Source organism: Ranitomeya imitator, chromosome 1, assembly GCF_032444005.1.
Source record: "Ranitomeya imitator isolate aRanImi1 chromosome 1, aRanImi1.pri, whole genome shotgun sequence".
Lineage (NCBI taxonomy): Eukaryota > Metazoa > Chordata > Amphibia > Anura > Dendrobatidae > Ranitomeya > Ranitomeya imitator.
In genome coordinates this window covers 771076586-771100516 of record NC_091282.1, presented here as the reverse complement: position 1 = coordinate 771100516, position 23931 = coordinate 771076586, and the positions used below count along the sequence as shown (strand labels likewise).

General features: G+C 47.2%; 1 protein-coding gene across 4 annotated transcripts in view; it reads left to right on the top strand.

The window, feature by feature from the left end:
• The window catches only part of NRXN3 (neurexin 3), a 555345-nt gene that overhangs the window by 278856 nt on the left and 252558 nt on the right, over positions 1-23931 (top strand). For all 4 annotated transcript variants that reach the window (XR_011314845.1, XR_011314844.1, XM_069735758.1 and 1 more), the window contains 5 exons: positions 16074-16193; positions 16446-16827; positions 18335-18525; positions 20416-20589; positions 21965-21991. Coding sequence is in view for 2 of the 4 variants with exons in the window: in XM_069735758.1 (XP_069591859.1) it covers positions 16074-16193; positions 16446-16827; positions 18335-18525; positions 20416-20589; positions 21965-21991 (894 nt within the window). In the remaining 2 variants the exon portion in view is untranslated. The remainder of the gene's footprint in view (positions 1-16073; positions 16194-16445; positions 16828-18334; positions 18526-20415; positions 20590-21964; positions 21992-23931) is intronic.

The following is a 23931-nucleotide window of genomic DNA, read 5'->3' as shown; positions in this document are numbered from 1 at the left end:
CATTTTGATGTTGAGAGCTTTTCTCTGCGCAGATCTTTTGTATGTGACCCATCCCAGTGACAATCTTATTGTATTGGTAATATATAGTATGGCGTTTTGTTGATTGCAGCAGGTGGGATCATGTCCTAGGTCAGTCTTTGCAGCACATATTGGTCTGTGTACGTTCATCTTATTGATCACGTCCCCAACTGTGAACCCTAAGAGATTTCATACTTGTGCCTCCTTCATACATTTCATCCCTCTAAGATCTAAAGGACGCTGCCGAGGATGGAGTCGCTGGTGATACCATGCAGATGTCAGGTGATGCCACTTTTCTGTTAATTATGGGCTGCGGTTTATCCAGGGGCAGATCCATCCAAATAGCCCAAGCTTTGATGGATTGTAACACATTCAGATATTATGGCAAAATTCCACATACAAAAGAAAGGATCATGTAACACATTACCACTGCGCCCCCTATCTACCATTAGGCTTTAAAGGTCTGGGTAAGAATGTTCGTGACATCAATTCTTAAGTCTCAGCTTCCCCTGGTCCCATGGGCGACCCCACCCAAAGACTGACAGCCTTGCACTATTAGGGATAATGGGCAATCGATGAGTGGTAATACGGGCACATTCTGGGCAGCTGTCATTGTAGCTGGATAACATACCGAGGACCACAGACAGACAGAGCAGGGCTGTTCCGACCTGTGTCTGCTGATACAAGTTGGGGACATAAATGCTCTAAATCCTCCTTAATTACAGTTATCCCCCTGAGTGACCTGATGTGGTAATGACATGGGCGGGCGGACCATTAAGACACCAATACGTGCAGCATGCGGTTATTCACGTGGTGTTGTGGTAGTTTGTTCTCTTAGCGGTCAGGCTGCAAAATGGTTCAGAATTTGCTTGAGTTTTTCTGCAGGTCCAACTTAAGGACATTACATTATTTTTCTGTGTCCCTTGATCTTTTACTTCACAGAGACCCGCTGTTAGTGACAAATTAATTCACACTTTTGTGTGGAACATTATTGGTCATCTGTTTATTTTAAAAAGCCAATCTCAAAACTTGGCAAAGATGAGGCAATTGTGAATAATGAGAATATATCATTATCACCTCCAATTCCACTGCACAGATCAGTCGTTCTTACCCCGTACATCACAAGTACAGAGATGTAGTGGGTGCCGGCACCTGGTGACACCCTCTGCCTCTGTAGTCTGCACAGATTAGTCATCCTGACCCCATACATCAGAAGTACAGAGATGAAGTGGGTGACGTATGCCGGGTGTGGCACCTGGTGACACCGTCTGCCTCTATACACCGCAGAGATCAGTTGTCCTGACCCAATATATCAGAAGTAGAGAGATGTAGTGGGTGACATAGGCCAGGTGCTGACACCTGGTGACACCCTCTGTCTCTGTACACTGCACAGATCAGTTATGACCCCGTACATCAGAAGTACAGAGATGAAGTGGGTGACGATTGCCGGGTGCGGGCACCTGGTGACACAGTCTGCCTCTATACACCATCAGAGATCAATCGTCCTGACCCAATATATCAGAAGTAGAGCGATGTAGTGGGTGATGTAGGCCGGGTGCCGCCACCTGGTAACACCCTCTGCCTCTGTACACTGCAAGAACAGTCGTCCTGACCCCATACATCAGAAGTACCAAGATGTAGTGGATGACGTGGACCGAGTTCCGGCACCTGGTGACACCGGCGACCTCTATATACTGCACAGATCAGTGGTTCTGACCCCATACATCAGAAGTACAGAGAAGTAGTGGGTGACGTAAGCCGGGTGCCGCCATCTGGTGATAACCTGTATCTGTACACTGGAAGAACAGTCGTCCTGACCTCATACATCATTAGTACAGAGATATACAGTAATTAGTACACAGATATAGTGAGTGACGTGGGCCAAGTGCCAGCACCTGGTGACACCGGTGACCTTTATACACCGCACAGGTCAGTCGTACTGACCCCGTACATCAGAAGAAGTACAGAGATGTGGTGGGTGAAGTGGGCTGGGTGCAGTCACCTGGTGACACTGGCGGCCTCTGTACACCACACAGATCAGTCATCCTGACCCCGAACATCAGAACTGCAGAGACGTAGTGGATGACATGGGCTGGATGCCAGCACCTGGTGATACTGGCGACCTCTATACATGGTGGTGCTTTTGGCCGGTGTCGGCTGGGGCTTTCTTTCACTGCGACTCCCTCCAGCTCTCAGACTTTTGCAGATTCATTTTTCCAGTATCAGATTTCATCTCTCCAAATATTCCTGATTGGATGCAGACAAGGACCATTCCTGACTAGTGTAGATGCTGCCTTGGTTTCTACCTCACTTCTGTGTGTCTGAATGTGGCGTGAGGTCATTTTCCTGCTGTAGCATCAGACTTGTAGTTTTCTTACATTTGGGAGCACATGTTGCTGAAAATGTTCTGATAATATCTGATATCGTTCCACTACCAAATTGAAGGCCTCCAGCTGCAAAGGCAGCAAAGCAGACCCCAAATAATATGGATACTTCGCTGTGTCACTGTAGCTGGGGGACATTCTTCTCTATAGGCTCCTCCTTGTGTTGCTGTAGGTGAGGGGCACTCTTCTCTATAGGCTTCTCCATGTGTCACTGTAGGTGGAGGCACTTTACTCTATAGGCTTGTCCTTGTGTCACTGTAGGTGGAGGCACTTTTCTCTATAGGCTCCTTCATGTGTTGCTGTTGGTAGGGGCGCTTTTCTCTATAGGCTCCTCTTTGTGTCGGTGTAGGTGGGGGCACTTTTCTTTATAGGCTCCTCCTTATGTTGCTGTAAGTGTGGGCACTTTTTTTCTATAGGCTCCTCTATGTGTCTCTGTACGTGGGGGGCACTTTTCTCTATAGACTCCTCCTTGTGTTGCTGTAGGTGGAGGCTCTTTCTCCAAGTCTCCTCCTTGTGTCGCTGTAGGTGGGGGACACTTTTCTCTATAGTCTCCTCCTTGTGTCATTGTAAGTAGGGGAACTTTTCTTTTTAGGGCCCTCCTTGTGTCGCTGTAGGTGGGCAAACTTTTCTCTATGCTCCTCCTTGTGATGGTCTAGGTGAGGGCAATTTTCTCTATAGGCTACTCCTTGTGTTGCTGTAGGTGGGGGCACTTTTCTCTATAGCCTCCTCCTTGTGTCGCTGTAGGTGGGGGCACTTTTCTCTATAGCCTCCTGCTTGTTTTGCTGTAAGTGGAGGCACTTTTCTCTATAGGCTCCTCCTTGTGTTGCTGTAAGTGCGGGCACTTTTCTCTATAGCCTCCTCCTTGTGTCGCTGTAGGTGGAGGCACTTTTCTCTATAACCTCCTCCTTGTGTTGCTGTAGGTGGGGGCACTTTTCTCTATAGCCTCCTCCTTGTGTCGCTGTAGGTGGGGGCACTTTTCTCTATAGCCTCCTCCTTGTTTTGCTGTAAGTGGGGGCACTTTTCTCTCTCTGTAGGCTCCTGTTATGATCAGGTGACCTTGGAGCAGCATGAAGCAGCATGAAAACTTTCACTGGAGTAGGTGGTAACTATACTGACCGCAAACCCTGATCTTATCACCGCAACTAGAAGTAGCCGTGGAGTGTGCCTAACAAAACCTAGACACCTCGACACAGCCAGAGGACTAAATACCCCTATACATGGAATTTGGAATTTCTACCTTGCCTCAGAGCAGAACCCCAAAGGATAGGCAGCCCCCCACAAATATTGACTGTGAGTAGTAGAGGAAAAGACACACGTAGGCAGAAAACAGGATTTAGCAAATGAGGCACACACTAGCTAAATAGGAAAGGATAGGACAGGATACTAAGCGGTCAGTATTAAAAATCCTTCCAAAAATATCCACAGCAGAAAATACAAAAACTCCACCATCTAACTAAAGATGTGGAGCGTATATCTGCATCTCCAGAGAATCCAACAAGACCTAGAAAACACTGACACAGTCTAAGCTGGACAAGAGAAAAACAAATGAATAGCACAGAATATAAGCGCACTGCATGTGTGCCACAGAAACAAAAACCAGACACTTATCTTTGCTGAATTGACAGCTGAGCAGGAGAAGCCAGAAAGTGATCCAACACTTCAGAAGAAACATAGACAACTGGCAAGGGCTAATGAATCCTGCACACTTAAATATCCCAGTCAGAACAGCAATCAGCAGATACACCTGGCCAGGACAGTGACTCAGAGACAACTGCATTCCCACCTACAACCACTGGAGGGAACCCAAGAGCAGAATTCACAACAGTACCCCCCCTTGAGGAGGGGTCACCGAACCCTCACCAGGGCCTCCAGGACGATCAGGATGAGCCAGATGAAAGGCACGGACCAAATCAGCAGCATGGACATGAGAGACAAAAACCCAAGAATTATCCTCCTGGCCATAACCCTTCCATTTGACAAGGTACTGAAGCCTCCGCCTCGAAAAACGAGAATCCAAAATCTTCTCAACCACATACTCCAACTCACCATCAACCAACACAGGGGTCGGAGGATCAACAGAGGGAACAACGGGCACCACATATTTCCGCAATAAAGATCTATGGAAGACATTATGGATAGCAAAAGAGGCCGGAAGCGCCAAACGAAAAGACACTGGATTAATAATCTCAGAAATCTTATAAGGAACAATAAACCGAGGCTTAAACTTAGGGGAAGAAACCTTCATAGGAACATGACGGGAAGACAACCAGACCAAATCCCCAACCCGAAGCCGGGAACCAACACACCGACGACGGTTAGCAAAACGTTGAGCCTCCTCTTGAGACAACACCAAATTGTCCACTACATGAGCCCAAATCTGCTGCAACCTGTCAACCACAGAATCCACAAAACGAGGATGAAAACCAAAATTACAAAAGAAAGGCGAAACCAAAGTAGCCGAACTAGCCCGATTATTAAGGGCAAACTCGGCCAATGGCAAGAAGGCCACCCAATCATCCTGATCAGCAGACACAAAGCATCTCAAATAAGTTTCCAAAGTCTGATTAGTTCGCTCGGTCTGGCCATTTGTCTGAGGATGAAATGCAGAAGAAAAAGACAAATCAATGCCCAGCCTAGCACAAAAGGCCCGCCAAAACCTAGAAACAAACTGGGAACCTCTGTCGGACACAATATTCTCCGGAATCCCATGCAAACGAACCACATGCTGAACAAACAACAGAACCAAATCTGAAGAGGAAGGCAATTTAAGCAAAGGCACCAAATGAACCATCTTAGAGAACCGGTCACAAACAACCCAGATAACAGACATTTTCTGAGAGACCGGAAGATCAGAAATAAAATCCATCGAAATATGCGTCCAGGGCCTCTCAGGGACTGGCAATGGCAAAAGCAACACACTAGCACGGGAACAACAAGGCTTGGCCCGCGCACAAGTCCCACAGAACTGCACAAAAAAACGCACATCACGCGACAAAGAAGGCCACCAAAAGGACCTACTAACCAAGTCTCTGGTACCAAAAATGCCACGATGACCAGCCAACACGGAACAGTGAACCTCAGAAATCACTCTACTAGTCCATCTGTCAGGAACAAACAGTTTCCCCACAGGACAGCGGTCAGGTTTGACAGCCTGAAATTCCTGAAGAACCCGTCGTAAATCAGGGGAAATGGCAGAAAGACCACCCCTTCTTTCAGAATACCGACTGGTTGTAAGACCTCAGGAGAATCAGGCAAAAAACTCCTAGAGAGGGCATCAGCCTTAATATTCTTAGAACCCGGAAGGTACGAGACCACGAAATCAAAACGGGAAAAAAAACAAGGACCATCGAGCCTGTCTAGGATTCAGCCGTTTGGCAGACTCGAGGTAAATAAGATTCTTATGATCGGTCAAGACCACAATACGGTGCTTAGCTCCCTCAAGCCAATGTCGCCACTCCTCAAACGCCCACTTCATAGCCAACAACTCTCGATTGCCGACATCATAATTGCGTTCACCAGGCGAAAACTTACGGGAAAAGAAGGCACACGGTTTCATCAAGGAACCAACAGGATCCCTCTGAGACAAAACGGCCCCTGCCCCAATCTCAGAAGCGTCAACCTTAACCTGAAATGGAAGAGAAACATCCGGTTGGCGCAACACCGGAGCAGAAGTAAATCGACGTTTAAGCTCCTGAAAGGCAGAGACAGCCGCAGAGGACCAATTCGCCACATCAGCGCCTTTCTTCATCAAATCGGTCAAGGGTTTAACCACACTGGAAAAATTAGCAATGAAACGGCGATAAAAATTTGCAAAACCCCAAAATTTCTGAAGGCTCTTCACGGATGTGGGCTGAATCCAATCATGAATGGCCTGAACCTTAACCGGATCCATCTCTATAGACGAGGGAGAAAAAATAAAGCCCCAAAAATAAACCTTCTGCACCCCAAAGAGACACTTAGACCCTTTCACAAACAAAGCATTGTCACGAAGGATCTGAAATACCATCTTGACCTGTTGCACATGAGACTCCCAATCATCTGAAAAAATCAAAATATCGTCCAAATATATAATCAAGAATTTATCAAGATAAGTCCGGAAGATATCATGCATGAAGGACTGAAAAACAGATGTAGCATTAGAGAGTCCGAATGGCATCACAAGGTATTCAAAATGGCCTTCAGGCATGTTAAACGCAGTTTTCCATTCATCACCCTGCTTAATACGAACAAGATTATATGCCCCCCCGAAGGTCAATCTTAGTAAACCAACTAGCTCCCTTAATCCTAACAAAGAAATCGGAAAGCAAAGGTAAAGGGTATTGAAACTTGACCGTGATCTTATTCAAGAGGCGATAATCAATACAGGGTCTCAATGAACCATCTTTTTTAGCAACAAAAAAGAACCCCGCTCCCAACGGTGAAGAAGATGGCCGAATATGCCCCTTCTCCAAAGACTCCCTAATATAGCTCCGCATGGCGGTATGTTCAGGCACAGACAGGTTGAAAAGTCTACCCTTAGGAAACTTACAGCCTGGAATCAAGTCAGTAGCACAATCGCAGTCCCTGTGCGGTGGAAGGAAACTGGACTTGGGCTCATCGAATACATCCTGAAAATCAGACAAAAACTCTGGAATTTCAGAAGAGGAAGAAGAGGAGATTGACATCAAAGGAACATCATTATGAACCCCCTGACAACCCCAATTAGTCACAGACATGGACTTCCAATCCAACACAGGATTATGTACCTGCAACCACGGAAAACCCAGCACGATAGCATCATGCAAATTATGCAACACCAGAAATCGACAATCTTCCTGATGGACTGGCGCCATGCGCATGGTAACCTGTGTCCAAAACTGGGGTTTATTTTTAGCCAAGGGTGTAGCATCAATGCCCCTTAAAGGAATAGGGTTCTGCAAAGGCTGCAAGGGAAAACCACAACGCTTGGCAAACTCGAAGTCCATTAAGTTCAAGGCGGCGCCTGAATCCACAAACGCCATGACAGAAAATGATGACAATGAGCAGATCAAGGACACAGATAATAAAAATTTAGGTTGTACAGTACTGATGGTAATTGAACTGACGATCCTCTTTGTCCGCTTAGGACAGACAGAAATGACATGAGAAGCGTCGCCACAATAATAACACAACCTATTCTGACGTCTGAAACCTTGTCGTTCCGTTCTAGACAGAATCCTATCACACTGCATTGGTTCAGGAATTTGCTCTGAGGATAACGCCACAGCGCGCACAGTTCTGCGCTCCCGCAAGCGCCGGTCAATCTGAATGGCCAGAGACATAGAATCACTCAGACCGGAAGGCGTGGGAAACCCCACCATAACATCTTTAACGGATTCAGAAAGACCCTTTCTGAAAATTGCCGCCAAAGCATCATTATTCCATTTAATCAACACCGACCATTTTCTGAATTTCTGACAATACAATTCTGCCGCCTCTTGACCCTGAGACAGGGCCAACAAGGTCTTCTCAGCTTGATCCACAGGTAGGTGAGGGCAATTTTCTCTGTAGGCTACTCCTTGTGTTGCTGTAGGTGGGGGGCACTTTTCTCTATAGCCTCCTTGTGTCGATGTAGGTGGGGGCACTTTTCTCTATAGCCTCCTCCTTGTGTCGCTGTAGGTGGGGGCACTTTTCTCCATAGCCTCCTCCTTGTTTTGCTGTAAGTGGGGGCACTTTTCTCTATAGGCTCCTCCTTGTGTCGCTGTAAGTGCAGGCACTTTTCTCTATAGCCTCCTCCATGTGTCGCTGTAGGTGGGGGCACTTTTCTCTATAGCCTCCTCCTTGTGTCGCTGTAGGTTGGGGCACTTTTCTCTATAGCCTCCTTGTTTTGCTGTAAGTGGGGGCACTTTTCTCTATAGGCTCCTCCTTGTGTCGCTGTAAGTGCGGGCACTTTTCTCTATAGCCTCCTCTTTGTGTCGCTGTAGGTGGGGGCACTTTTCTATATAACCTCCTCCTTGTGTTGCTGTAGGTGGGGGCACTTTTCTTTATAGCCTCCTCCTTGTTTTGCTGTAAGTGGGGGCACTTTTCTCTATAGCTTCCTCCTTTTGTCGCTGTAGGTGGGGGAACTTTTCTCTATAGCCTCCTTCTTGTGTCGCTGTAGGTGGGGGCACTTTTTTCTATAGCCTCCTCCTTGTTTTGCTGTAAGTGGGGGCACTTTTCTCTATAGGCTCCGCCTTGTGTCGCTGTAAGTGCGGGCACTTTTCTCTATAGTCTCCTCCTTGTGTCGCTGTAGGTGGGGGCACTTTTCTCTATAGGCTCCTCCTTGTGTTGCTGTAGGTGGGGGCACTGTTCTCTATAGCCTCCTCCTTGTTTTGCTGTAAGTGGGGGAACTTTTCTCTATAGGCTCCGCCTTGTGTCGCTGTAAGTGCGGGCACTTTTCTCTATAGCCTCCTCCTTGTGTCGCTGTTGGTGAGGCCACTTCTCTCTATAGGCTCCTCCTTGTTTTGCTGTAAGTGGGAGCACTTTTCTCTATAGACTCCTTGTGTTGCTGTAAGTGGGGACACTTTTCTCTATAGGCGCCTCCTTGTGTTGCTGTAAGTGGGGGGACTTTTCTCTATAGGCTCCTCGTGTTGCTGTAAGTGGGGGCACTTTTCTCTATAGGCTCCTCCTTGTGTTGCTGTAAGTGGGGGCACTTTTCTCTATAGACTCCTCCTTGTGTTGCTGTAAGTGGGGGCACTTTTCTCTATAGGCTCCTCCTTGTGTTGCTGTAAGTGGGGGCACTTTTCTCTATAGGCTCCTCCTTGTGTTGCTGTAAGTGGGGGCACTTTTCTCTATATACTCCTCCTTGTGTTGCTGTAAGTGGGGGCACTTTTCTCTATAGGCTCCTCCTTGTGTTGCTGTAAGTGGGGGCACTTTTCTCTATAGGCGCCTCCTTGTGTTGCTGTAAGTGGGGGCACTTTTCTCTATAGGCTCCTCCTTGTGTTGCTGTAAGTGGGGGCACTTTTCCCTGTAGGCTCCTACTTGTTTTTCTGTAAGTGGGGGCACTTTTCTCTGTAGGCGCCTCCTTGTGTTGCTGTAAGTGGGGGCATTTTTCTCTGTAGGCGCCTCCTTGTGTTGCTGTAAGTGGGGGCACTTTTCTCTGTAGGCGCCTCCTTGTTTTGCTGTAAGTGGGGGCACTTTTCTCTATAGGCTCCTCCTTGTGTTGCTGTAAGTGGGGGCATTTTTCCCTGTAGGCTCCTACTTGTTTTTCTGTAAGTGGGGGCACTTTTCTCTGTCGGCGCCTCCTTGTTTTGCTGTAAGTGGGGGCACTTTTCTCTATAGGCTCCTCCTTGTGTTGCTGTAAGTGGGGGCATTTTTCCCTGTAGGCTGCTACTTGTTTTTCTGTAAGTGGGGGCACTTTTCTCTGTAGGCGCCTCCTTGTGTTGCTGTAAGTGGGGCACTTTTCTTTATAGGCTCCTCCTTGTGTTTCTGTAAGTGGGGGCACTTTTCTCTATAGGCTCCTCCTTGTGTTTCTGTAAGTGGGGGCACTTTTCTCTATAGGCTCCTCCTTGTGTTTCTGTAAGTGGGGGCACTTTTCTCTATAGGCTCCTCCTTGTGTTTCTGTAAGTGGGGGCACTTTTCTCTATAGGCTCCTCCTTGTGTTTCTGTAAGTGGGGGCACTTTTCTCTATAGGCTCCTCCTTGTGTTTCTGTAAGTGGGGGCACTTTTCTCTATAGGCTCCTCCTTGTGTTTCTGTAAGTGGGGGCACTTTTCTCTATAGGCTCCTCCTTGTGTTTCTGTAAGTGGGGGCACTTTTCTCTATAGGCTCCTCCTTGTGTTTCTGTAAGTGGGGGCACTTTTCTCTATAGGCTCCTCCTTGTGTTTCTGTAAGTGGGGGCACTTTTCTCTATAGGCTCCTCCTTGTGTTTCTGTAAGTGGGGGCACTTTTCTCTATAGGCTCCTCCTTGTGTTTCTGTAAGTGGGGGCACTTTTCTCTATAGGCGCCTCCTTGTGTTTCTGTAAGTGGGGGCACTTTTCTCTATAGGCTCCTCCTTGTGTTTCTGTAAGTGGGGGCACTTTTCTCTATAGGCTCCTCCTTGTGTTTCTGTAAGTGGGGGCACTTTTCTCTATAGGCTCCTCCTTGTGTTTCTGTAAGTGGGGGCACTTTTCTCTATAGGCTCCTCCTTGTGTTTCTGTAAGTGGGGGCACTTTTCTCTATAGGCTCCTCCTTGTGTTTCTGTAAGTGGGGGCACTTTTCTCTATAGGCTCCTCCTTGTGTTTCTGTAAGTGGGGGCACTTTTCTCTATAGGCTCCTCCTTGTGTTTCTGTAAGTGGGGGCACTTTTCTCTATAGGCTCCTCCTTGTGTTTCTGTAAGTGGGGGCACTTTTCTCTATAGGCTCCTCCTTGTGTTTCTGTAAGTGGGGGCACTTTTCTCTATAGGCTCCTCCTTGTGTTTCTGTAAGTGGGGGCACTTTTCTCTATAGGCTCCTCCTTGTGTTTCTGTAAGTGGGGGCACTTTTCTCTATAGGCGCCTCCTTGTGTTTCTGTAAGTGGGGGCACTTTTCTCTATAGGCTCCTCCTTGTGTTTCTGTAAGTGGGGGCACTTTTCTCTATAGGCTCCTCCTTGTGTTTCTGTAAGTGGGGGCACTTTTCTCTATAGGCTCCTCCTTGTGTTTCTGTAAGTGGGGGCACTTTTCTCTATAGGCTCCTCCTTGTGTTTCTGTAAGTGGGGGCACTTTTCTCTATAGGCTCCTCCTTGTGTTTCTGTAAGTGGGGGCAATTTTCTCTATAGGCGCCTCCTTGTGAGGGTACTATTGCTTTCTACTCTCCCCTTCCAGAGTTAAATACTTTACAATGGTTTGCTTTGAGCTCTGGTTTGGTTTGTCTCTTTATATAGCTTTTTCCTGAAGGTTTGGGGTTTGTCTGTAACATTTTGGTGCCCTAAGTTTCTTTTTCTTGTGCTTTTCCTTCAGCAGTGGGCTCCTGCTTGGGCTCTGAGTGTGGTATATGGTGCACGTGGACCCATCATTCCAGATTTCTCCAGCTCTTTGCTGTGGCTCTTTGCACAACTTCTTGGAAGGTTCTGGATTGGTTCTAGAAAAATAAATATCTTGGTAATATTATAACTGCTGAAGTCAAGGTGCCAAAAATTTAGGATGTGGTTTTGTCCCCTGCTTGTGCTTTGTGATATAAGTATTCCTGGCTTTCCAAGAACAAAGATGAGGGGATGAAACTACATTGGCTAATTATAGTAATAATGCCCCCTCAGGCGGAGGAAGACAGATGAGTCTAATTTCTAATTAATCTCATGCTTGTGTGAACAATGAGGGCCCTGAATTGACTTTTGGCAATGTTTATTATTTGTATTATTTTTTTTATTATTTTTTTTGTTTAGTGTTTTTCTGAATCAGATGTAAGAGCTTCTATGTATCCCAGCAATTTCACTATCAATATCATTTCTAGAGATATTTTTCAAGGTGTCCTCATTATTCAGGGGCCAATACTGTTCACCACAACTGTACATGGCCATTATTATGTCCTCTTTTACTGGTTTCACTTTTGCAATGGGTGCCACTATAAAACTAAAAAATCTGATACCTCTGTAAGTATGTACACCCTAATTACCAGACTGTGATCATTGCTGCAGTATATGGAAAACTTGCATTTATTTTACTCCATGCTCTGCAAACTCTATATATCTTGTAAGTGTACTCTGCCCATATACTGATTATAGTGCATCCTACTGCTGTGACCCCAAAAATCAGCTGTAACTGTGGGGTATCCCAAAATAAAGTGTTATTCCCTGAAAGTGACACTGTGCTGAAACTGTTGCATTACATAGAGCACATTAAAACATTTTGAAATTGACTTTATGCTCATAAATATCTTGACCTGCAGAGAAACAAAGAAGCACAAAACATAAATACTGACGCCAGCCTCATCCAGGGGGATTGTGACTATGTGGGTGGATGGGCCAGGGAAAAGGCGTGGATGGGCCAGGGGAAAGACGTGGGTGGATGGGCCAGGGGAAATGCGTGGGTGGATGGGCCAGGGAAAAGGCGTGGGTGGATGGGCCAGGGGAAAGGCGTGGGTGGATGGGCCAGGGGAAAGGCGTGGGTGGATGGGCCAGGGGAAAGGCGTGGGTGGATGGGCCAGGGGAAAGGCGTGGGTGGATGGGCCAGGGGAAAGGCGTGGGTGGATGGGCCAGGGGAAAGGCGTGGGTGGATGGGCCAGGGGAAAGGCGAGGATGGATGGGTCAGGGGAAAGGCGTGGGTGGATGGGCCAGGGGAAAGGCGTGGGTGGTTGGGCCAGGGGAAAGGCGTGGGTGGATGGGCCAGGGGAAAGGCGTGGGTGGATGGGCCAGGGGAAAGTCGTTTGGCAGCGGCTGGGGGAAAGGCGTGGACCTTTGTCCTGGGGAAGGCGTGGGTCGGCGGCTGGGGAAAAGGCGTGGGTCGGCGGCCTGAGAAAAGGTGTGGGCCGGCATCCTAGGGAAGGCATGAGTTCAGTGGCCGAGGAAAGAGTGAGGCTGAGGCAGAGGGAAGGTAATTGTGGTGGAAAATGACTGAAATTTACATGATAAAATGATTGACTACTTGTCAGAATGATTTACATTTCTTAATCTTAATAATTTACTATGTTTTGTTTCTTCTTTCTTTTTTTTTAATTCCTTTAATCCGGGATCAGTAGGTCAACCAGGTGCCATGTTGTTAATCATTCCAGACTATCATATGGAGATGGAGTGGAGATGTAATTCAGTGATTAATAGTGTTCATTGTGCAAAGCTAATATGCAATCATCTTTTTGTCATAATTAAAATAGTCTAGTAATTGTTCTATTTGCTCTGTTTTCTGGTGTGAGAAGATTCCGGATTATCAGACAGTTCTGTGCCAGAAACACGAGCTGGATTTTTGGAATTACTGGACTATTGGATGCCGAATTAAAGGAATTTTACTCCATACACTTAGGAAACCTCTGTGCAATACAAACATTGCCTGAGTTATAACTGTAGAGAAAAAGCCCTGGACGCACATCTAAAAATCAGACGTTCATCTAACTACAAAGCTGAACATGAGGTTTTTAGTTTAACATTCTGATCAGACTGTCACGGCAAGCATCTCATTGGGTCCCTAATTCCTAATCTAAAAGTTGCGGCGACATCCACTGCAAGAGCAGCAGTACACCAGCAAGGGGAGCGCCCCAACACCCCACAACACCCATGCTACAAAGCAAAGCCCCCCCCCGGCTCCAAGCCACCCCACCACAGCAGCAATGGCTGCCACACTAACATTAACAAAGCTCTAACTGATCCGTGCTGCTAATATCCGGTCACTGATCCCTGTACATTATATATAATAACCAGCGCTGACTGATCCATCCTGATAATATCCAGTCCCTGATCTGTACATTATATATAATAACCAGCGCTGACTGATCCATCCTGATAATATCCGGTCACTGATCCCTGTACATTATATATAATAACCAGCGCTGTCTGATCCGTCCTGATAATATCCGGTCACTGACCTGTACATTATATATAATAACCAGCGCTGACTGATCCGTCCTGATAATATCCGGTCACTGACCTGTACATTATATATGATAACCAGCGCTGACTGATCCGTCCTGATAATATCCGGTCACTGATCTGTACATTATATATAATAACCAGCGCTGACTGATCCATCCTGATAATATCCGGTCACTGATCCCTGTACATTATATATAATAACCAGCGCTGTCTGATCCGTCCTGATAATATCCGGTCACTGACCTGTACATTATATATAATAACCAGCGCTGACTGATCCGTCCTGATAATATCCGGTCACTGACCTGTACATTATATATGATAACCAGCGCTGACTGATCCGTCCTGATAATATCCGGTCACTGATCTGTACATTATATATAATAACCAGCGCTGACTGATCCATCCTGATAATATCCGGTCACTGATCCCTGTACATTATATATAATAACCAGCGCTGACTGATCCATCCTGATAATATCCGGTCACTGATCTGTACATTATATATGATAACCAGCGCTGACTGATCCGTCCTGATATTATCCGGTCACTGATCTGTACATTATATATAATAACCAGCGCTGACTGATCCATCCTGATAATATCCGGTCACTGATCTGCACATTATATATAATAACCAGCGCTGACTGATCGCTCCTGATAATATCCGGTCACTGATCTGTATATTATGTATAATAACCAGCGCTGACTGATCCGTTCTGATAATATCCTGTCACTGATCTGTACATTATATATAGTAACCAGCGCTGACTGATCCGTCCTGATAATATCCGGTCACTGATCTGTACATTATATATAATAACCAGCACTGACTGATCCATCCTGATAATATCCGGTCACTGATCTGTACATTATATATAATAACCAGCACTGACTGATCTCTCCTGATAATATCTGGTCACTGATCTGCACATAATATATAATAACCAGCACTGACTGATCGCTCCTGATAATATCCGGTCACTGATCTGCACATGATATATAATAACCAGCACTGACTGATCCGTCCTGATAATATCCGGTCACTGATCCCTGTATATTATGTATAATAACCAGCGCTGACTGATCCGTCCTGATAATATCCTGTCACTGATCTGTATACTATATATAATAACCAGCGCTGACTGATCCGTCCTGATAATATCCGGTCACTGATCCCTGTATACTATATATAATAACCAGCGCTGACTGATCCATCCTGATAATATCCAGTCACTAATCTGTACATTGTATATAATATCCAGCGCTGACTGATCCGTCCTGATAATATCCGGTCACTGATCTGTACATTATATATAATAACCAGCATTGACTGATCCGTCCTGATAATATCCGGTCACTGATCTGTACATTATATATAATAAACAGCACTGACTGATCCGTCCTGATAATATCCGGTCACTGACCTGTACATTATATATAATAACGAGCGCTGACGGATCCGTCCTGATAATATCCGGTCACTGACCTGTAAATTATATATGATAACCAGCGCTGACTGATCCGTCCTGATATTATCCGGTCACTGATCTGTACAATATATATAATAACCAGCGCTGACTGATCCGTCCTGATAATATCCGGTCACTGATCTGCACATTATATATAATAACCAGCACTGACTGATTGCTCATGATAATATCCGGTCACTGATCTGTATATTATGTATAATAACCAGCACTGACGGATCCGTCCTGATAATATCCAGTCACTGATCTGTGCTTTATATATAATAACCAGCGCTGACTGATCCGTCCTGATAATTTCCTGTCACTGATCTGTACATTATATATAATAACCAGCACTGACTGATCCGTCCTGATAATATCCTGTCACTGATCTGTACATTATATATAATAACCAGCGCTGACTGATCCGTCCTGATAATTTCCGGTCACTGATCCCTGTACATTATATATAATAATCAACGCTGACTGATCCGTCCTCAAAATATCCAGTCACTGATCTGTACATTATATATATATATAATAACCAGTGCTGACTGACCCGTCCTGATATCCAGTCACTGATCTGTATATTATATATAGTAACTCCACGCTGTCCGGTCGGGTATAATATCCAGTGGTTATAATGATCAGAGGTTTGGCAGTGGTTTCGCGCTCCTGATTTTGCGTGCCTTGTGATTGGTGTGACAGTAACATCTCTCTCCACCGTATATTAGGTAAGGGGCCTGAGACTCTCTATGCGGGGCAGAAGCTGAATGATAATGAGTGGCACACTGTCAGAGTGGTCCGACGTGGGAAGACCCTTAAGCTTACCGTGGATGATGATGTGGCAGAAGGTGAGAGGGGTGAATGGTCTTTATCTTTATATGTAATGTTTTGGTGTCGGAGTGATGAGGTGGCAGTATTATTTGGGGAGCAGTAATCGCTGGGTGTTGCACTTCTGATTTCTTGCATTCTTTTGTTGTGCCAGCAGATGGTGACATTGTACCACAATCTGCGCCTTTGTGCTCTGCTGGAGCTTCCTGTATTTGTCTTTCTGTTCTGCACATGTGACATGAAGACATAATGATTTTAATCCCATTACCCAGGTACCATGGCAGGTGATCACACTCGTTTAGAATTCCACAACATTGAGACTGGTTCCATGACAGAGAAACGCTTTGCCTCCTCCGTGCCCTCAAAGTTTATAGGGCATCTCCAGAGCCTTATGTTCAACGGCATGCTCTACATTGACCTGTGCAAGAATGGAGACATTGACTACTGCGAGCTGAAGGCGCGGTTTGGGATCCGGCCCATCATTGCAGATCCTGTCACCTTTCGGACCAAGGCCAGCTACCTGACCCTTTCTACCCTCCAGGCCTACACCTCCATGCATCTCTTCTTCCAGTTCAAGACCATCTCACCTGATGGCTTCATTCTCTTCAACAGCGGAGATGGCAACGACTTCATCGCTGTGGAGCTAGTGAAGGGGTATGAGCAGACAAGGAATAAGACTAGGAAGTGGGAAGGAAAGGCTGGGACAGGGGCTGCAGAAGGGCCATATAGTAGAGACTGCAATTAGCATGGCTGAGATCGTATGAGAATACAAGAAGCGCACTCAGTAGTCCAGGGGGTGCAGGCTGGACCAGAAAGCTTTCCAATATATCATGTAGAAAGAATTGAGTCGCACTCACGGGAGAATTTCTTTTGCAAAAAAGTGTCCTTATTTATTGCATGCATAAATGGTCATTCACCACAGAAGAAAATGATGATAACAGAAAGTTACGTTTCAACCCAGCCTGGGTCTTTCTCAAGCCTCACTAACACAACCCCTGACAAAAATTATGGAATCACCGGCCTTGAAGGATCTTCATTCAGTTGCTTAATTTTGTAGAAAAACAGCAGTTCACAGACATGGCACAAAACTAAAGTCATTTCAAATGGCAACTTTCTGGCTTTAAGAAACACTAAAAGAAATCAAGAGCAAAAAATGTGGTAGTCAGTAATGGTTACTTTTTTTAAATCAAGCATATGGGAAAAATTATGGAAGCACTCAATTTTGAGGAAACATTATGGAATCACCCTGTAAATTTTCATACCCAAAAATAACACCTGCATCAAATTATTTCTGCTCTTTAGTCTGAATCTAAAAAGGAGTGATCACACCTTGGAGAGCTGTTGCACCAAGTGGAGTGACATGAATCATGGTTCCTAGCTGAGAGGAGCCACGGGGGTCCCAGCAGGGGCATGTCCTTAGGTGTCCGTGGTATGAAGCGCAACCATGTGCTTCCTGTGTGGACCACGTGGCTCCTCTCGGCTAGAGAGCTGACCCATACTGCTTTCTCTGCATATATTAGGGAGGTTTGAGAAAGACCCAAGCTGGGTCGAAACATAACCTTAACCTAAACTACTTTATGTTATCATCATTTTCTTCTGTGGTGAATGACCATTTATGTATGCAATAAATACAAACACTTTTTTATAAAAGAAATTCTCTCGTGAGTGCAGCTGGTTTCTTTTTACAGCATAGCCGAGATCTACAGCAGGTTGCATAGTCCTGGATTGTACAGAGCAGCGATTCCCTCTGACAGTCAGTCGTGCTCTGATAAAACGAAAGGTTGCTGTGCAAAACAGAGTCGCCATTGATGTAGGTGGATAGTTTACAGTCCATAGATGGGAAACATCTGATGTTCTCAGTGTCTTGCAGACGGTAGTGGCTCCATCATCAATGATGCAGGCTGGATCCATGGAGGGGTGGGGTGCAAGCTGAGATATTGAGTTGTGGAGGACTCCTAACTTGGAGAACTAGAGTCACAAATTGGAGTTCTCCCCTCAGATTCCCAGAACTGTGTGTGACGGGGTAACTGCACTCAGCTGGGTGTTCAGGATGTGGATGGAGCAGATGGGACACTTCTGAGATCGGATGCTGCTCTTGAGAGGTTAGGGAGGCTGTGCATGTCGCTTGCCTTGTGATGGCTGAGTCAACCTTTTTCCTCAGGTACATCCACTATGTGTTTGACCTTGGAAATGGGCCGAATGTCATCAAAGGTAACAGTGACCGACCCTTGAACGACAACCAGTGGCATCATGTGGTGATCACTCGAGACAACAGCAACACCCATACTCTGAAGGTGGATGCAAAGGCCGTCACTCAGGTCATCAATGGAGCCAAGAACTTAGATCTGAAAGGTGAGCACTGGCAGGTGAAGTAAACAGCAGGCTTGTGATGTACTTTCTGCAGTGGCTTCATGTGGTTCACTTATGATATTATAGGGTATTCTTCATTGGGTTTTTATTAAATATTTTAGATTGTTTGATTTCTACAGCCTTTGTATATCACAATATGGAGGAGAAAAACGGAATAAGCTACTAGTGAGTCAGTCAGTGAGCTCGTCCTGATGGCAAAATGTGTAATTGTGATCTCTTCTATTGAACAATCTTGGAATGTTCCCAATCTTGTCTTTAGTGATAATGAGCCTCCGGAGGGACGTTCCGGATCTCGTTTGTAGTGATAATGAGGGTTCAACGTTCCGGATCTCGTCTGTAGTGATAATAAGCGGGGGGACGTTCCTGATCTTGTCTGTAGTGATAATGAGTGGGGGACGTTCCGGATCTCATCTGCAGTGATAATTGACAGAGGGGATGTTCCGGATCTTGTCAGTAGTGATAATGAGCTGGGGGAAGTTCCAGATCTCGTCTGTAGTGATAACGAGCTGGGGGACGTTCTGGATCCTGTCTGTAGTGATAATGAGTTGGGGGACGTTCCGGATCTCGTCAGTAGTGATAATGAGCTGGGAGACATTCCGGATCTCGTCAGTAGTGATAATGAGTGGGGGACGTTCCGGATCTCATCTGCAGTGATAATTGACAGAGGGGACGTTCCGGATCTTGTCAGTAGTGACAATGAGCTGGGGGAAGTTCCAGATCTCGTCTGTAGTGATAATGAGCTGGGGGACGTTCTGGATCTTGTCTGTAGTGATAATGAGTTGGGGGACGTTCCGGATCTCGTCAGTAGTGATAATGAGCTGGGAGACATTCCGGATCTCGTCAGTAGTGATAATGGGCTTGGGGACGTTCCGGAACTCGTCAGTAGTGACAATGAGCTGGGGGACGTTTCGGATCTCGTCAGTAGTGATAATGAGCTGGGGGACGTTCTGGTTCTCGTCAGTAGTGATAATGAGCTGGGAAACGTTCCGGATCTCGTCAGTAGTGATAATGGGCTGGGGGACTTCCGGAACTCGTCAGTAGTGATAATGAGCTGGGGGACATTCCGGGTCTCGTAAGTAGTGATAATGAGCTGGGGGACGTTCTGGATCTCGTCTGTAGCGATAATGAGCATGGGGAAGTTCCGGATCTCGTCTGTAGTGATAATGAGCTGGGGACGTTCCGGATCTCGTCAGTAGTGATAATGGGCTTGGGGACGTTCCGGAACTCGTCAGTAGTGATAATGAGCTGGGGGACTTTTCGGATCTCGTCAGTAGTGATAATGAGCTGGGAGACGTTCCGAATCTCGTCAGTAGTGATAATGGGCTGGAGGACTTCCGGAACTTGTCAGTAGTGATAATGAGCTGGGGGATGTTCTGGATCTCGTCTGTAGCGATAATGAGCTTGGGGAAGTTCCGGATATCGTCTGTAGTGATAATGAGCTGGGGACGTTCAGGATCTCATCAGTAGTGATAATGGGCTGGGGGACTTCTGGAACTCGTCAGTAGTGATAATGAGCTGGGGGACGTTTCGGGTCTCGTCAATAGTGATAATGAGCTGGGGGACGTTCCAGATCTCATCAGTAGTGATAATTGGCTGGGGGAGTTCCGGAACTCGTCAGTAGTGATAATGAGCTGGGGGACGTTTCGGGTCTCGTCAATAGTGATAATGAGCTGGGGGGCGTTCCAAGTCTCGTCAGTAGTGGTAATGAGTGAGGGGGACATTCTGGATCTCATCTGTAGCGATAATGAGCTGGGGGAAGTTCCGGATCTCGTCTGTAGTGATAATAAGCTGGGGGACGTTCCGGGTCTCGTCAGTAGTGATAATGAGTGGGGTGATGTTAATGTTTGGCTCATATATTTTCTGTGCTGACAGGTGACCTGTATATCGCTGGCTTGGCACAGGGCATGTACAGCAATCTGCCCAAACTAGTGGCCTCCAGAGATGGTTTTCAAGGCTGCCTGGCGTCTGTGGACCTCAATGGACGACTCCCTGACCTGATTAGCGATGCTCTGCACCGCAGTGGGCAGATTGAACGCGGATGTGAAGGTACAAGTTCATATAGTGATGTCCGCAGTCATGTATGGGACTCATTCACACCATTCTTCAACGTGCCCACCTCGCCCTCATCTTCAGTGCTCTCCTCCGTCTCCCTCCTGCTGATCTTTACTTGCACTGTACTCGCCCTTCTCCTGTCCATCAGTGTGCCACAGGGCAGTGCAGGTCCCTTTGGCATCTCCCGTCCCTCACATTGCATCTTATTGTCATCTGCACAAAGTGGTAATGATTTTACCAAGAAAGTGAACAATCAAACGTGACAAGACCTGAACTGACGCCGGCTGCCTCCACTGTACAGAAGGGGCCAAGAGAAGACATGGGCACAGGGTGGAAATGGTGACACCGGATATCAGGAGTTCAGCTGGCGCTGTCCTCATGGGTCCGAGCAGCTGGCTCCTCCATGAATCCTGGCTGGAGAAGAGGCGACGTGCAGCCAGGCACCATGTTCACATGTAGCAGTGGTGGACGGCATGATCGAGCACACCTCATATATGTACATGTGCACCGCTGCCGGTGGGTGACCCAGCATGCCCCAGCGCTCGGAGCCCACCGTGTCCTTTTGTATGTCTTTTGTAATAAATGCATCTTTATGTCTCCGGTATCTGTCTGTTGGGGGGAATTGCTGCTTATCTTACCAATGTCGACCATCAGCCTCTCCAGAACCATCTCATCCGCCCATTGACTTTTCATTCCTTCCCATCATGCTTTGCTGTGTTTTGTCCTTGTGTGGACCCTTCCACCTTGGTAAGGGTGGTCCTGTCACTGGTGGTGGGGTTCTGTGTCCCGATGATTGGGGTCTGCAGACGGATCTCTATTAGTATGGACACATGCGAGTTCTGATGTGAATCCCTTCATGTACGTCTGGGGTGACCCACACACCCCTCTAATAACCCCATGGGAAGGAGCTGCCGAAAAGCACTAATGGTGAGTGGCTGAGATGTGCACAGAGCCCGCTTGCTGGCAGATAGCGCCCCCACGTACCTGCTGCCTGGCAGAGGTACTGCTTTAGGTAGAGCAGTAGAATAATGCCCAGCAGGCTACATCCTAACAGGAGGAGGCACCGACGGCCGATGAGAATGGATGTCTGTATAAAATGGCTGTGTTTTTGTGATCCGGGAGGGGACGAGGTGACTGTGCAGGGATCTACAGATGGCCCAGAGGGAGCGTGTTTGCTCTGCACTAACTGCAATATACGCTTTGCTTGTGTTGGACCTGCTGGCTGCTCGCCGCCTGCCCATCCGCTGCTTGTTTTATTTTTTGCCATACTGGTGGATGTCGCTTCTCTGGGGAGAGGGTGGATTGTGGGGACCCCAGGATTCCCTGCTGTACTAACATCTGCTTTGTTTTTGTTCCTTGGCTAACAAAGATGCTTTGACCAAAGCTAATCTACAAGGTAGTCCGCCATCACCTAACTTGCATTGTCACCTGTATAAAGCCACACCACCAGCAGAGGGCGCCGGTGTGCTGGGCTCATGCCGAAACCGACTGATGATTCGGCTGTGGTGAGCAGGGTCAGCACTGAGTGTCCAGGTGTCAGACAGCGGGAGCACCATACCGGCATTATGCCCTCAGCGGGACAGTGAAGTTACCTAATGGCGGGAGCGGGGGATTCATCAGATCTTTGTTCTCTCAGTGCTGACACCTGTTCCATCACCTGTGTATCACCCGCATGATGCCTCTTGTGTATCACCCGCATGATGCCTCTTGTATATCACCCGCATGATGCCTCGTGTGTATCACCCGCATTATGCCTCGTGTGTATCACCTGCATTATGCCTCGTGTGTCACCCGCGTGATGCCTCGTGTGTATCGCCCGCGTGATGCCTCGTGTGTATCACATCACCCACGTGATGCCTCGTGTGTATCACCCACGTGATGCCTCGTGGGTGTCACCCGCGTGATGCCTCGTGGGTGTCGCCCGCGTGATGCCTCGTGTGTATCGCCCGCGTGATGCCTCGTGTGTATCGCCCGCGTGATGCCTCGTGTGTATCGCCCGCGTGATGCCTCGTGTGCATCGCCCGCGTGATGCCTCGTGGGTGTCACCCGCGTGATGCCTCGTGGGTGTCGCCCGCGTGATGCCTCGTGGGTGTCGCCCGCGTGATGCCTCGTGTGTATCGCCCGCGTGATGCCTCGTGTGTATCGCCCGTGTGATGCCTCGTGTGTATTGCCCACGTGATGCCTCGTATGTGTCATCGGCGTGATGCCTCGTGTGTTTCACTGGCGTGTGTGTCACCGGTATGTCCCCAGAGGTTGTCTGATTCTGTGCTCGTCTTGTGCCAACACTGCATGCAGCCCGATGATACAGGGAGCATTGGGGAGAGCTCTGGCGATGGGCTCCCATTATTTCATGAGCCCATGGTGAGGTTGTAGTGGCTGAGAGCAGTCAGACTTGGCTCATGACCTCTGGACTCCATCTTATCAGTGTGATACAGAGAGGTCTGATCCACCGCCCAGAGCACAGACTCGCCATATAGGAATATAAGAATGATCGAGGGCGGCACAGCGCCTGCACTCTGTGAGCGACACTGGCTATGATGCCAACCTCGGCCCTGCACCCCAATCATTCTGTGCCCCCAAAACTCAGCCCTGCCAGACACGTGGTAACGGCCATCATGTGCCTTAGGCCGGGCTCACAGTAAACGTATGGAAAAATCGGTCGGAGTCTCCCTGCCGAGAGTCGCACGAGTGTTCTCCGTATGGTCATTCGTGTGTGATGCGTTTACAATGCGATTTTCTCGCCCCTATGTATCCGTATGACTTTACATTTCTCACTGTTTTTCCCCATTGAGCCATTAAAGGGACTCTGTCACCTGAATTTGGAGGGAACAATTTTCAGCCATCGCCTCCATGGCTTAACCCCTTAATGACCGCCAATACGTCTTTTAACTGACCTGAGACATAAGAGAATAGCCTCCCCATACAGATGACAATCCAGCATCTGTTGGTTGTACACTATAGCTGACAACTTGCTGTATCAGCCACGATCAGTATTTGCGCCTTCTAAATCTGTTTAACCCCTTAGATGCTGCCAATAGTGACTACATCATTATAAATGGTTAACAGAGTGTGGGGGCTTCTTCTTTATCCCAATTGGTGCCCTCAGATCATGATTTTGTTGTCCTGATGTTTGCCGTGGCAATTCATGACCAAATAGCGGCCTTAGGGTATGTTCACACGTTCAGGATTTCCATCCTTTTTTTTTCCTGACTGTTTTTTAAAAAACTGCAGCTCTTGGCAGAAAACGCAGGTCCTTTTTTTGGTCCTTTTTTGGTCCGTTTTTGGATGCGTTTTTTTGATGCAGTTTTCTAGCCAGAGTCTGTGTGTTTTCTAGGA